At 39.1% G+C, this 16,007-nt stretch overlaps 1 protein-coding gene across 14 annotated transcripts in view; it reads right to left on the reverse strand.

Annotated features, from left to right (window-relative positions):
• MAPK8IP3 (mitogen-activated protein kinase 8 interacting protein 3) overlaps window positions 1–16,007 on the reverse strand; it is an 84,790-nt gene that overhangs the window by 37,791 nt on the left and 30,992 nt on the right. For 9 of the 14 annotated variants that reach the window (XM_027862663.1, XM_027862659.1, XM_027862665.1 and 6 more), the window contains 4 exons: window positions 11,135–11,186; window positions 6,194–6,440; window positions 5,294–5,396; window positions 4,769–4,887 (listed from right to left, as the gene is read on the reverse strand). In XM_027862663.1, coding sequence (XP_027718464.1) covers window positions 4,769–4,887; window positions 5,294–5,396; window positions 6,194–6,440; window positions 11,135–11,186 — 521 coding nt within the window. Of the gene's footprint in view, window positions 1–4,768; window positions 4,888–5,293; window positions 5,397–6,193; window positions 6,441–9,044; window positions 9,133–11,041; window positions 11,187–16,007 lie in introns of those variants that run through there. The other 5 variants (XM_027862669.1, XM_027862660.1, XM_027862656.1 and 2 more) reach the window with 3 other exon arrangements.

Here is a 16,007-nt window from a genome sequence, read left to right on the forward strand (position 1 = left end):
TAAAGTTCCTTAATAGTCCACTCAAACCTGTAGCAAGTGGATCTTTTGAGTCACTAGGCCAAAATGAAGCATATACATGTCCATGGTCTTGATCAGAGGTATGACTGCCTCACCCCGGGACAGTGTAAGGTCTATGAAGTTGCTCAAGGCTGCATTAATGTAGAGCCAATACCTGGCAAATGGTTAGGGATTATTAGCTTGACCACTTGGATAAGGTAGCTCAGAGAGTTGTGTCTGGGGGATGGGACGGGGACAATGGGGTCAAATCAGAGCCACACCTCACCTCACCTAACTTATTGGCTTTCTTAAATCTTGTGTAGGAGGCCACTTGTAGCTTGGGTACCCAAGGTACATGGCCTGAGGCTCAATCAGAGAGAGGTTAATTTCTATGTCAAAGCTTGTTAAAATACCCTAGAAGGCCATGGCTACTGAAACCTTGAATAGAGCTCATAATAAATTCTTCCCTGAATTGGTTCATAAGGGCATCCTGTCTTATCACTCTGAAGGTACTAACATATTCTACCATTGAGCCATGCTTCTCTTGCACTTGACCAATTTACTGGTGGAAGTCTTGTGGGGCTTCACAAATTCCCTAAAGCTCTGACATCTGCTAGCACGAGCTGTGTGTAGCAATGAATATTATCTCCCAGAATATTATCTCTGGCATCAGAACCTCACTTCTTATTTGGTCAATGGCAGAACTTCAGTTATAACTGTATTTGGGCTAGAAGTTGGTCAAGACTACTGATAAGCATTGACATTTCCTTAGGAGAGCTCACTCATGTGGGGTAAGAGAAGGCACCAACACTTCTGTTTTTGTAGCCCGTGGGGATGCTCCTTCACTGGCACAACTTGCCTCCACAAGTTGGCCTTTTCTAGTTATGATTCACTTCTGCTATGCCAGAAGCATAGCAAACAAGCTCTGGGGCCTGAGAGATCAGGGAGGGGGAAGTTTATTAAAATGGAGCAAACCAGGTGTGTCACAGTAAGGGGCAATATCAGCTTGATAAAGTCTTCATAGTTCAGACCCTTAACACAAAAGTGTCAAGAGATTAATCCTGAGGTCTTGTGAGGACAGACCAGGGGCAGGAACAGAGAAAAAGCTAAAGGTAAGCCACAAAAAGCTCAAGAGAGCTGCAGGCAAGAGTTTCTGTGAACTCTTTTTAAACATACCTGCCTACAAACTACTAGTGACTCTTAGCCCCTGCTCTTGGTGCACCCACTATTTAGACACAGTCCAACATTTTCAAGTGCCTTGGGCTACCTTCCCAGATGCTGGGACAGCCAAGTTTCAACAACAAGTCTAACTTTACCTGTGAAATGGGAGTCACTTAGAGGTCATAGGTTTTTCCAGAACGCCACCAGCAGGGTATTTCATTAACCTGAAAAACCTAATATTACCTGCTGATTTGAAGGTTTCCTTAGCACTTTCCTTTCCAGTCCATTTATAAAAATTAAAAATTCTAAGTAAGATTGACCCCAGCACTGATCCCTTGGGTAATCTCACTGTATACACTATTCCAGGTATATACTTGCTTTCACCTTCCTTTATTTCCTGTCTCTGTAACAGAGACAGCATGACTCGGCAGAGAGAGAGATAGTCTCAAAGCCAGGAATGCCAGGACTCAGGTCTCATCTCTGATACATCCTAGTGTATGTATCTGATACATGCTGCCTGTATAGCCCTGGACAAGTCCTATAAATGTTCAGTGCTCTTGATAACTAAAACTATACAGAGAAGATATCAACCTGCATTTGGATAGAGGGAGTTTCCTCACTGGGTAATTCCCCATCCCTCTTACCTTTCCCTATCTCTTAGAAAATGCCCTACAATCCTAGGGTGACTCAATTATTTTAAGAGTCTGAATTAACCTTATGAAAGGCCATTTGAAAAGCAATGGAAATCATATCTACAAGTTATCCTCATCTATATCTTTACTCCAGTAGTGAGTGATCAGACATGATTTTCCCTCATAGAAATAGGGCTGCTTTTCTCAAAAAAGTTGCTTGCTCAAGTATTCAGTAACATCATTCCTTTTTTTTAGATTTTGACAGCTTACTTTGAAGAACATGGCACTCACTATGTATATGGTTTCCAACGTCCTTTCTTCTTTATTACTGTCCTTCATGTTTTACAGATAGGGAAGTGAAGATTGTTCATATGACAAAATAAATCAAAGAAGACAGTAATCACAAGATAAAGAATAAACAAAACATTTCATTTCAGGAAATTTGCCAAAAGAAATCCTTCTCCTGCACCAAAGTACTCAGCTCACAGTTTTAGGGGAAAGAAGGTTTGGGGCAGCATTTGGTGGGATAAAGTGAAACGATAGCCAGCACCTTAGAGAGGATACTCTCACTCTCTACATTGTGGATGGCTCTGGTAACAAGAGCAAAGAGACACAGAAAAGGACAGAAGGGCTGAAGAATAGTACTGTACTATAGGATGATGTCCCCAAACAATGAGTCAAGACAAGTCAGAGAGATACACTGCAGTTAGGTTCAGTGGGTCTGCCAACTTAATCATTTAAAATGGTAGGAAGACAAAAGTTAAGGTGTTTAATAATAAAATCCAAAAAATTAACTTAGTTACAATTCAATACTCCAAGAATTTGTCATTTTGTCAATATGGGTACTCCCTCCATTGATAAAGTCATTATGCTTTAGAAGAAGTCTTTGTGAGTTACTGCATTCAAATAATCACCTCAAAACAAACATGATGATAAATCTTCTCTCACCTAGGCTAGGCAGATACTCTTACAATAGACATACAGTCTGTCATTATGTCTAAACTCAAAGCCTTTCTGGCAGTGTACAGAGCTAGAGGTCACAGCCCACTAGCATACCCATGGCAAACCCAGGGTCATCATAATGATGCACTGAAGGCATAACTCAATGCAAGTCCAGGGAATACCTTAATAAAATATCTTTAACTGAAAGTAGTTAACATATCATTACTATATTGTCTAGAGTTGCTAAATCTCTTCTTTCTCTGTCTACTTTGAGACATAATTTTTCATAAAGTCTCATGACCACTACCTCAGATGACAAACTGTCCTCTCAAAAAAAAAAAAGTTCAGTAATTTGCTATGTTTGAAGAATGAAACCAAATGTAAATAGTGATTAAGAAATACTGGAAGGGAAATGTGGAATGACACAAACACAGTTTAAGTATATTCTTTCCATAACAAAATTTTTTAAAATAAAAAAAAAATGGTTTTTAAAAGAGTAAATGTTCAAATATTTGAAGTAAAAAGAAATTCCACTTTTCCTTGGTGTTAATTAAGCCTAGACAGAAAAACAATTATAATTTCAGGCCCAAACAGTCCCTTCAGGTAGGTTGCAGTTGTAGTACTGAGCACTACAGAAATCTATCTATATATGTTCCCCACCAGACAGCAAGTGCAGATACACTGCCTTTTAAGAAGGCTATGAAGTAGACACACAGGCTGAAAAAATCTGGAACAATACCAAACTAAGGAGGCCAACTGATCTTCAGTTTATGGCAATATCTATGAAGACTAGGAGGACACTATAGCCAACTGTACGATCAGCCTCTCTGAATTCAGATCAGAAATATGCACCTCATTGCTGGATCTGTTAAACCACAAATGTCTAAGCATCTAAGGGAACAACCAATAACAGTAAAAAGGGGTTGAATATGAAGCCATAACATAGTTTAAGGACACCCTGAACAACACTAAGGCAGGATGGCATCAAGTACATTAGGTAAGAACTGCCCACAGCAGGGAGACTCTGCCTTGAAATTGTAAGAAGTCAGGTCACTTCACTTCATGCCTTAGAAAAAAATACACTAACAATGAGCAGATGAGGCACAACAAAGGTATCACAGGTAGCAGATACCAAACTAAAGAATATATTTACAAATTAATTAGCTGGACTCATCAGAGAATGGTTGCTTAAGACACATTTAAATGGGAAACCAGTAGCAACAGTTTTCTTGGGCCATAAACCATGTGAATTAGATCATGTAGAAGGAAAACGCCAATCTCTTTAATGCTCCTGGCCAGCAGAAAGAGATCAAAGTACATAATTATTCAAGTGAACATCAACTTGTATCTCTGAAGGTCAACAAACCAGGATTTGCTATGGGCAGATGGGAAAACATTCTGGATCTCACCCATCTTATCGACCAGAAGAGGCAGAGAGGGAAGTCAATTCTAAGACAGCATGGACTGAAAACACACAAGCCTTTACAGACTAAATTCAATGATGCATTGAAATGTGACACTCATAATTAGGATCACAGAGGATATAAACCTTTTGGCTCTTAATAACATTTATGATCAATGCTGGTTTATCTGCCTCAAATAGTAGATGACTCTAGAAAATATGTCAGAAAAATTCCATGCTTATTTTGAAGGTATTTGTTTTTTAGCACAGAAGGAAGGACTGAGCAAGAAACTTTAAACAAGAAACTTTCTAAACAGATGTTCTCAGTCCATCTTAGAAATTATGGTGACATGGAAATTAAAATAAGTCTGATAATATTTGGGGGATGTCTTTTCTAATACCTTTTCTTATGAGAAGCATAGCACACTGAATATACCCAAAATTTCTTATCCTCCAGGCATTTCACTGGTATCAAGGGGAACTGTGGGGTGGACAAAAGGGGATCTGTTTCAGGTTGCTGGCTACAACTTTTACTCCAAGTCTACTCCTCCAAAAATGTTCTTACTATAGGGCTGCTGAAAGGTCTATTTTACATGAAAAACTGCATCATACAGTCATGAAGAACAACTTTTACCTAGTAGGTCTGCACCTTCATCCACATCCCCAATAACTTCAGAACCTGCTGTAGACAACTCATGATATAGGGAATCAGTGTTGATGCCAAAGGCCTTGTTAACAATTCCTTGGGTTGGACTGTAGGGAGAAAAAAATGCATGTGCACGCAACAGGTTAGTTTGCAATACTGCTATGGAACACTATTATAGGTTTATTAAATGCCTTGTATAACTCCCATTAAATGACCAACATTGTTCTTTCAGGTTATAGACATAAAAGAGAGACATAATAGGAGATGTCTCCCACTCAGAGACAGTGAGATACAGTGGTGTGAAAACTAATTATCTCATTAGGCAAAGAAAAGCTAAGACAAAGGAGGGGAATAGCTTTGACTGAATTCACCAAGGATTAGTAGTAGTATCCAATTCTCGGTCTATTTATCTAATTCATTAGGACATGCAGTTTCCCACGAGGAAAGTATAAGCAAAAAGTCATCCCACTTAAGCCTGGAAAAGGGTGGAGATCTAGAGGAGAGTTATTGTACCTATTTCCAGTACGTTCCAATCGAGGTTCCTGGCACATGTCTAGTTCTGGTGTGGAATCAATGATGTCTTGAACATCAGACCATTCATCACTACTGCCCATCCCTATAAGAAGACAAGAGGAAAATCTGTGATTCATATTTAATTACTGAGATAAAGGACCCTCACCACAAGATTACTCTAAGAAATTTCAAGAGAGAACATCCTGGATCACTTGCTGGGGCAGGGATTATCAAGAAAGAATTTTTCCAAGTTGGCCAACAGAAGAGAAAGACCTAACAAACATATATGTGTATGGAAGAGAGAGGAATGAGAGAAATGTTATTTGCATTCCTAGAAGTCACTTAATAGGGGAAAATGTGCAGTATAAGCCCTGTTTGCACTTATGATGCATGCAAAGATATTCAAAGGTGGGTCAGCTGGGTGGCATAGTGGATAGAGCACCGGCCCTGGAGTCAAGAGGACCTGAGCTCAAATCTGGCCTCAGACACATAACACTCGTTAGCTGTGTGACTCTGGGCAAGTCACTTAACCCCAATTGTGTCACCAAAAAAAAAAATATTCAAAGGTATATTGTTGGATATTGCTGGATAACCAAGAAAGATTTGATTGAGCAATCGAGTGAATTGTGTCATTATTTTTGTAGTTAAATTTTAGTAGAAAATGCCCCATCTTCCTTTTTGCTTATTAATTAGATTGCAGACTTGTATGAGAATGAAAGATGCCTCCTGAATAAGAATAGTCTGCACAAGCCAAAACCTATACAAGCCACAAGACTATACAAAGCTCTCCTTCAGTGCTGGGCTTCTAAAGAATACAGACTTGATCCTCAGGCATAGAAGGTGCCTGTTGCTTATGCCCTTCCCCAGGCTGCACATGGTTGAGTCAGGAGACTACAGTACCTATGCTGACATTCCTCATTTCTTGGGTGACCTGGACTTCCATGTTGCGACTGTTGCGTTTCTCTCTCGTGCGTTTGCTGTTCTTTGCTCCAAGGCCATAGTCCCCTAAGGGCTGCAGACTCTCATTCAGGGGGGTGACAGCAGCAGAGGGCACTGAGGATGTTGGTGTATTGGACTTGGTGCCAGTGGTGCTGGGTGTGGCAGCAGCAGAAGACTGACCTGATTCAGACATCTCATCATGTGGACACTAGGACAGAGGACAGAGGAGGAAGACAGGAAGTACTTTTATGTGTTTCTATTACTTTCCAGATGTTTGATTTGGTCACTGCCTTTTGGTATCACAGTTAGCATCAGACTTCTTAGTCACCAACTAAAGGCTACATAGTAGACAGCCACAGTGGCTGTGGGGTCCTAAATTTGGCTGAACTACCAAGTTCTCTTCATGTGGAGTCCCAAAATCCCATCTTCCTCTTCGACTCTCAGGATAGCAATTAAACATTTTGAGGTCTAACATGACATAAAAAAGGCTTTATTTGCTCTAGGAAGAGACATTCCTTGGGAAGGAACACAAGGATGTCTTCAGTCCTACATCACCATGGACTATAACAGAGGAAGATACTTTTATATAAGCTGTTTTATGTCTTATTTAAGATGTTACATATCTTTATTTCCCTGAGTTGTTAACTATACTTAGGTGATTCAAAAGGAGTAGTACCTGCTCCTGCTTAGCTAATGCCTCTCAGAAACGAGAAGATGCAGTATTAGAAAACAGCTTTTCTCAGTTATGGATGCTACCTGCATTTCAGCGGTTTGGGACTTGGCATTCAATGTCACTGTTCCACAACACAACCAACAATTCAGAATGTGATGAAGATGAACACTGCATGAAAAATGGCAATGCAACCCTTTGCAGCCAGGTATCAGAATCAAATTGTAGTCCAGTATGGGAGAAAAGTAACCAAATGGAGGGGAGAAGGTTGACCTGAGTAGATAAATGGATTTTTCTGGAAACCATATTACCATAGCACTGTAACCACTGAAGCAGGAAGAATATTATTAGATGATTACATAAAGACTAGTTAAGTTTCACCTCCTTAACTAGGGTAACTATAAATACTTAGGAGACTTCTGAAATTTCCCAATAGGAAAAGAGCCTATCTTCATTTTCAGTCAGTATCTTGGGATACTATATAACCTCACAACCTCAAAATGTGTACCTTAGTCTTTTGGCCATGATTTGTTATACTAAAGACAAAAAGTATTCCTTAAAGTCAAAAAAGCTAATTAAGATCTAAATTCTAATATCCCATTCCTCTCTAAACACTAGGCTCCAGAAATCACTGCTGATTTAAATACAGTACAATTCTATTTTTACGGAATGAGACATGACTAAAACTATTATGAAAAAACTGATTTTCAAAAAACCCAAACTGTAATTAGCAATTTATCCTAAGAATTTTATTTTTTAAATGCCATTTTATATGAATACTTAGGAGAGATAATACATGTTAATTTCTCTTCTTAATGAATTTAAGATAGAGGAAAACTTCAATACCATATACAGGTTCATAAACCAAATTTTTGCTCATCATTGTAATTTTGAAAAATCACACATCTGTTAACTAGTATTATATACAATCTGGATAAAACCTCTTTATTCTTACAGTAACCAACTTCATTCTCTCAACAGTAACCTGTCTGGATCTGCATACCTATTCTTCCTTGTCAGTATCTATAAAGTATTCTCCAATTGAAGTTTACAAAGAAAGCAGCTGCTTGCCTCTGGGGCATAAAATACATAACTGACCTAAGTACATGGACTCAGATTACGGTCATTTCTAGAGAAGAGGGGAGATGTCATTTATGAGATAAGCCATTAAGGAGAATTTCCTAAAAGTGAAAGTTTTTATAAACTGGGAGAGGTAAAAACATGGTAGTCTCCTTCAGAGGTTTTAAAAACCATAATAAATTCTCTTGTCTAGGAATTTCTTAGGTAAAAGTTCTGAATGGACTGGAAGTCAGCTTGGAGATAAACTTTCAGCTTCAGATGATCTTAAGTGGTTGAGAGATTTCTTTAAAAGTGAACCACCCTGCATTTTTCTCTCACTACCTGAAAGCTACCAGAGCTTAAGTCATGTAGTAAATCAGAGGCAGGACAGATGTTCCTCCTAAGATTTCACTTGCTGGCTTTGTCTAACAGGTATCTTTGATCTGTGTTTAGGAGATCTCGATTAAAATTCTGAACTCTGCCCCCTCCCTTTGAAGTAGTTTTGTGTTAATATTTTAGATTTGTTTTCTGTGGTTTTAGCACCATATGAAAAAATGCTCTTTCCGCAAAATGGAAAAAAAAAACAAATCACCAGTACCAAAACAATTACTGAATGACTAAGTCTTCACATCAACCTCACCGACTCCCATATTTCCTGGCCACCCCATGTTTTGCTGCTGATATTGGGACAGGAACATCTCTCCTCCCACTCATTCTGCCATGCTTGCTACAGCTGTTGACACATGGGGAAGATAAGAATGGAGGAGGTAGGACAAGGAGGAACTCCATTGAATAGGGTGAGAGAAGTGATGCACATGATGGAAAGTCTGCACATTCAGTCAAGTTTCTCTCAGCTGATCCTTATCAGCTCTGTTCCCAAAGGCGACATTTTTCACAGCCTCTTCATAACCCACCAATTTACAGTGTAGACAATCAAGGGACTCTTGGTAAACGTGGCTTACCATTTTAGTAAACTGTGGGGACTCTTGTTTACAAAGAAACCTCCCAGATGCCATTAAAACTCACTATTATCCTAAAGAGCCACCACTTACCCAAAGGACACTCTCCTTGGCCACCACTTACCTAAAGTCAAACCTCTCAACCTCCTAAACATCAATGTGTGTAGCAGTGGCCTCCAAAATGCATTGCAAAGGACCAAAATTCTTAGCAGTCATTTCTCACCATGAGTAGTCACAACTGTTTGGTTAAAACACTGAAAATACAGTACATAAAGAACAACAAAACACATTAAGGAGTTAAAAAAAACAAACAAAAAAACATCAAAACCTAATGCATGAAATCAAAAGAACAAATAAAACTTAAACATAATAACATTGAAAAAAAATTAAAATTAAATAAAACAAATCTGTGGAGCCAAACTTCAACACTACTTAAATAATGAATGGAAGACTATTTCAGGTGGAAATTCAGGACAAAGAAAGAATGCCAGAGAACAAAAAAGCAATGAGAAGTGTCTAAGAGACATGTTATGGATCCTTGTTGCTACTGCAGGGGAAAGCATGCACACCACAAAGCTTTCTAGCTACTTTGCTGACCGCTCGTCCAATATACCTTCAATTCAGTTCAGTTCACCACACATCTATCTATTAGGTGAGTCACCTCCATGAAGCCCATTCTACCAATGAGGCACACACATACACAAAAATAAGCCTGAAATGACTAATCAGTCCATGACACAACCAGTATTGAACCTAGGATACTAAAATTCTGTTTCATTCCCTTATTTTGCTGCCCTCTCTGCCTGAATAATAGTATCACATTACTGTGATGTATACATTACTTTGTGTGTGTATGTATGTATGCATGTGCCTTATCAAATCCATAATAATCTCAGAGACATGCTCAACACCTAGCACAAAGCAGAAACAGAAGATGATGATGCAATAGCTTTTCTAAAGAATTTGCAGGGTGCAAAAACATTCCACAGCCAAACTGAAAACTAAGAGGATAAAAGGACAGTCTGAAAGGAGACTGTCATAAGCTCTCTTCATCTCAAACTCATTAGATATCAGCCGTGCCCTACTCAATCAGATAGAATCTATGAGTTCTTGGTTTTTACAGGATGCCCCAGATATAACTTCTAAGAAACATGCTTCACCAGGGTTTCTATAACCTTGCCTCAGTGCCATCTGCTACAAGTCAGCACCTGCTACAAAATAACATCCTTGACTCCCTGATGAACATGGCACAAGGCATGCTTTGCAATTCAACTCTCACAGCTTACACATCAAAACTAGCAACCACTGAATGACTAGTGTTATTCAGTAACATAACTTTGCAATTTTTACACTGAAAAGTTAAAAGGTCTGTTTTTATTGGGGTATGGATTGTTATCTACATTCAGAAATGGGTTCAACAGGTACCTGCCTATGGGGATTCCAGTCTCCCAAATCCAGGTTCTGGCATGGGAAGTTAGCATAGCAAGGGTAGAATATGAAAGAGAAGATAATGTCTTTCCAATTCCTAATACCCCAGCTCATGTGCCAGCCCCAGATGCATGCAACATATCTAATTAGAAAATGAGCTGCTGGAATCTGCTACAAGGAAGGTAAAATGCTCTCCAAGGTGTAGTTCAAGTTGGAATGCATAATGGCCTGCTCCATAAGAGCATAGAATTAACTCTATTCTTCTCTTAGCCAATAGCCTGACATGGAACATTAGTTTGGGGTGTGGGAAGTGGAGGCAGTTGAACTTACTGTTAGATCAGTGCTATTCTAAACATCAAAATACCTGCTGGATGCCAAAAATCCATACCATAACACCAGCTACAATAAGGCCAACCTCAGGAAAGCAGCTCTAAATAGAAGCCACCAAAAAGAAAGAATCAGAGGAAAGCAGTGATTAGGACAACAACATCCTCCCTCCTTTCTTTTATCCTCACACTCTGGCCCTTCCCCTCCCCTTTCTGCTATGGTTCAGCTCAGGAGTCTAATCCAACCTGAAAAAGGGAGAAGCTGCAAAGGGTTATGAACACAAGTTGGTCTCCATCTTTATGAACATGTGGATGCCACTGACAGTGGGAAAGAGGAGACCGTTATTCCATGACATGTGTATAAAACCTTGTAGCTGGAGTTGGACTGCAGCTGGCCGAGGTCACTCAGGTGCCAGTGGTCCACTGTGGGGATGATCTTGCCCCCTATCTGTCCACGTACCATTCCATCTGCAAGGGGGAAGACATTCAGAGAGGTTGGGCGCTCCTTCCTGCTGAAACACAGGAGAAGAGAAAAAAAAAAACCAAATAGGCTGGTGGTTAGATTGCTGGTTTATAAAGCATAAAATAATAATTAAAAATGTAAATTTTCTTTTTCACAGACGTATATGATGTTGCCACAAATAACGAATGGTAATAATAATAGCTGACATTTTTACAAAGCTTTGGAAGTTATAAAGTATCATATAAACTAACAATATATTTCTCCTATGCCCAGAAATAAGTACCTCTGTTAACTCAGGGAGTAAGAAATTGACTACAAAGACTTGTAAAATCTTTTATGTCTACATTCTGCCAAATTCACCCAACCTTAAGTATTATTCACTGTTTCCAAATTTCTCATTTTCTGGGAAAGTTACTTCTTCCAATTTATAAACTCTTTTAAACAGTGAATTCATTTACAAATGATGAATGAAGAACAGCTAATGCATTAGTAGCTGTTCTTTATTTAGCACTTGAAGAGTTACAGAATATTTTCTGTATCTTGCCTCATCTAAGCACTTACAATAATCTGTGAAGTAGGTACTATAGATATTGTGATCCTCATTGTGCAGATGAGGACACAGGCAGGAAGAGGCTGAGTAACTTGCCCTAGTCACACAGGCAGCGTGGAAAGCGGTATTTGAACCCAGGTCTTCCTGACTCTAAATCCAGCTCTACCACACTGGCCCTCCCTGGCACATCAATGCCACTGCTCCTTCTTTTTATTGTGACATTCCTATCTTTCAAATTCTATCAAAGGCATTGTTTTCTTGCTCATACATCTACTCACTGCTCCCTCTATTATCACAAAGTATTAACACTGAAAACTGGATAACTTTATTCTACCTATACCTTCAGTGGGGTAGGAAGGTCCAGGAAGTACAGTGTGCAGAAACTGTTATAGTTAAAAAAAAAAAAAGAATCTGTTCTGTGGGGCATGATGCCAAGTACACACAAAACTCCTCAATCCTTTTCATCCCTACCCACCAACTCATCTTGTGAATTTGAGCAGAGCCTGCGGTGGGGAGTGCCTAGAGGCTTGGTTGAGGTCACCTTGGTTTGAGCCCTAGCTCTGGCACCATCTTGGGATGAACATAAGCCATTTCATCTCTCCAGCTTGCTTTTCCACCATGGGAAATGGAGCTTCCCAAAAAATAATGATAATTCTTAAATATGCTCAAGACAATAATGCTTCAGGTGCTACTTAGGCACTAAATTAAAAACAACCTTGTATACTACATTCAACAATGCTGAAGCCAAGCCTATTTCTTCAGAAACAAAGTGTGTATAATCTAAAGAAGTGAATTTCCTTCTAATCCCTTGATATGTACTGAAAGGTTCTGACCAGAGGTCAAAAGCATAATAGAAGGAGCACTTTCAACATGCTGGTGCTAAATAAATGTTTTTAAATTTAATTAGAGAGAGACTTGTGAATGAAGGCCTGGATGGTCAAGTTCCATTCTGGTGAATATAATAAAGGAAACAGTTTGGGAGCCCTAAGGAATAAGGTAGTTCAGCTGGATCCTGGAAGGAGATGGAGGAAAAGACTGTCTTAGAAGCTATAAGAAGGGTGAATTGAGGGAGGGAAGGTATATATAGGGGGTTTGCTGTAAAGAGTCCATGATTCAAGGGCCTAATGGATTAGAATAGGCAGCATGTGTATATGTGAATGTAAGAAGGATCGAGATAGATTTAGGCCAATAAACTGTTGAAAGGATGCATGATAATTCAGAACCATAAGATTAAAATGTAAGACTTCATTCACGATGAATCTAATTTGGTTGGGCTTCTAGTCTTCCTTCAAGGAAGAAATGCTCTCTTGAAACTGAGTTTGTCCTATGATGGCTGAGGTCATCCCAACTGTCACAAGAATGGAACTCTATATATAGCCTGCTCTAATTTTTCTATACCACCACAGTTTTTGGTCCTTCTACCTTTCTCCATGTATCACTCCTAAAGATCCTATGGTCCCTTAATTCCTTTCTGTTCTCCTAGTACATCACATCTCTTGTAGCTTCACTTCCCTTCCACCCTTCCCCCTCTTAACAGCTGTGACATGATGATGAACCATTTCAATGATTGCCTCTTCACCTATGATTAGCTCATTCCCTTGACCTTCCCAGTCTTAATTCCCAATTCTAGGTAACAGTCACCATTCTATGTTTTTTGTAGCTATTGCAAAGGCATCAAGTGTTGCTAGATGGAGTTATCAAATCATAGGTCCTGTGTGACCTAATCTCAACTATGACCCAATAGGTACATAGCAATCCTTTTACTCATCCCCTATTAATAATTCCCTCAGACGTTGTTTCAAACTTTCCCCTCCCCTTTCCTTTCCTTTCTCCCTTCTCAGTCTTCCAACTCTGGACCCATCCCCAGAAAGTAACCTCATTTGTCCTCCAAATATCAAAGTCCCTCTATGACTTAACCCATTTTCTCCTTCCCCATAGCTTACAAACATGTTTAAGTTATGTTTTACATGACTGCATATGTATTCTCTCTATCAAATTGCCTACTGTCTCAGGGAGGGGGGAAGAAAGGGAGGGAGGGAGACAAATTGGAACTCAAAATTTTTAAAAATGAATGTTAAAAATGATTTTTAATGGAGGGATATTTAAAAAAAAAAACATGCTTAAGTCTTTCTTATCTTAGGAACCTTCCCTTGATTCTGCAACCTGAAGCTGACATTTTTTCTTTACACTGTCAAACTTCTAAAAAGATTATTGTTATGCCTCTACTTTCTCAGTTACAACTCTACAAACCCCTGAAATTCAACTTGTGTTCCCTTCCATTTTTTTTTTTTGGCTAGGCAATGGGGTTAAGTGACTGGCCCAGGGTCACACAGCTAGTGAGTGTTATGTGTCCGAGGCTGGATTGGAACTCAGGTCCTCCTGACTCCAGGGCTGGTGCTCTATCCACTGCACCACTTAGCTGCACCCCCCATTCTACTGAAACCATTCTTTCTAAACATTCTTTCCTGCAAACTCCAAGAGTCTTTTCTTAGTCTGCACACTCTTTGATTTTTCTGCCGTATTTGAAGGTGAATAACCTCCTACTTCTTGAAACTCTCTTTTTCTGTTTTTGCTTTCTGAGAAACAGCTCTTTTTGAGTTCTCTTCCTCCCTCTTGGTCATCTTTGCTGGTTCATCTACTTGCTCTCATTTTTTAAGTGCAAGGAATACTGTCCTTGCTCCCTTTCTGTTCTCCCTAAATCATCTTCCTCCTCTTCCACTGTCTTATCCACTTCAACAGCTTTAATGATCATTTTTACATGGATGACTTCCAAATTTTATATCTCCACTCTTATCTTTTTCTTGAGCTCCAATTTAAAATTTCTAATTGCTTGGTGGACATCTTCAATGACCTATCAAATTGAACTTGGCCAAAACTAAATTGATCATTTTCAATCCAGAAACCTTGCCAATTTGCTTATACTAGGCCAAGTCCTCATTACCTCTTACTTTCTTGGTCCACTGTAATAGCCTCCTCACTGGCCTCTCTGCTTTTGGTCTTTCCCCTCTCCAATCCCTTTCGTTGCGCTTTCAAAACAATTTGAACGAAACTGAAATGAAAGCCAAACTTTTCAGTAGATGACTTACTTCAGTAGTAGCTGCTAGCCTTATTTCATACTACTTTTTTCCACGTTAGGAGCCAGTCTTCAATCCTGTTCTAGGCCACTGCTTACTTACCTTTGCTTGAGCTTTCCTCATTTTTGAATAGGACTCGCTCATTGAAGTTATTCCCTTACTTCACGGTATAACTCAGGCTCTCTTTTTCCCCTAAGGCCTTCCCTGATAAGTTCCTTTCCTTCTGAATCTCTTATGCTTCTGTTAAACCTTTCTTATTTTAAAAATCTTATATTCTATTAAACCTCTATTATTTTAAAATTGTATTCTACCTATTTGGGTATATCTATATCTATATATATATTGTGTGTATGTGTGTGGCAATTGGGGTTAAGTGACTTGCCCAGGGTCACATAGCTAGTGAGTATCACGTGTCTGGAGCCGGATTTGAACTCAGGTCCTCCTGACTCCAGGGCTGGTACTCTATCTACTGCACCACTTAGCTGCCCCTTGGGTATATTTTTAATTCCTCAAATTGGACTGTAAGTTTCTCAAGGGTAGAGGATACGTCATTTTTTCATTTTTGTATCTTGAGCTCCTAACACAGTACCTTGCCATTGGTAGGGAGCTAATAAATGTCAAATGAATGGATGTTTTTTTAGCAAGCAGATTTTAAGTGTATTCTATTCATATTGTAATATTTTCTGCGGACAATCTCATGGCGTTTCTTAGTAAAGAATGTACTGGATTTGGAATCAGGAAGAAGTGGATTTAAATGACACCTCAGATGTTCATTAGCTGAGTGACATGTGGCAGGTCATTGAAACCTTCTACACTTAAGTTTCCTTTTATGTAATAAGGGAAAAAGAACAGGAGCTACTAATAAGGGTAATATGTGAATCAAATGAGACAATGTGGGTAAAGCACTTAACAACCTTAAAGGATAATACAAAGACTAACTCATTATTATTTAAGTAATTAATACTCTTCACTCTATATACTTCTTCACTCTCATATCCTTTGTCAAGGTTAAGGAAACAAGATAATAAGAGGGGGAAAGTCCCAAAGCAGTGTAACTGAAGAATCATAAAAAGATCAGGAGGATCCCAGCTTCTAAGATCTCATTCTACAAATAAACTATTCCTGACAAAAGTCAGACATATCTATTCAGCTATCACTGAGACAGCTGGGCCCCACTGCAAATCAGCAAAACTTTGAGAGGCTAGGTGGAGACAGTACAAAAATACAAATAGCAGTCACTTATTCT

This window comes from Vombatus ursinus, unplaced genomic scaffold (assembly GCF_900497805.2).
Source record: "Vombatus ursinus unplaced genomic scaffold, bare-nosed wombat genome assembly UNPS02014770.1, whole genome shotgun sequence".
NCBI lineage: Eukaryota > Metazoa > Chordata > Mammalia > Diprotodontia > Vombatidae > Vombatus > Vombatus ursinus.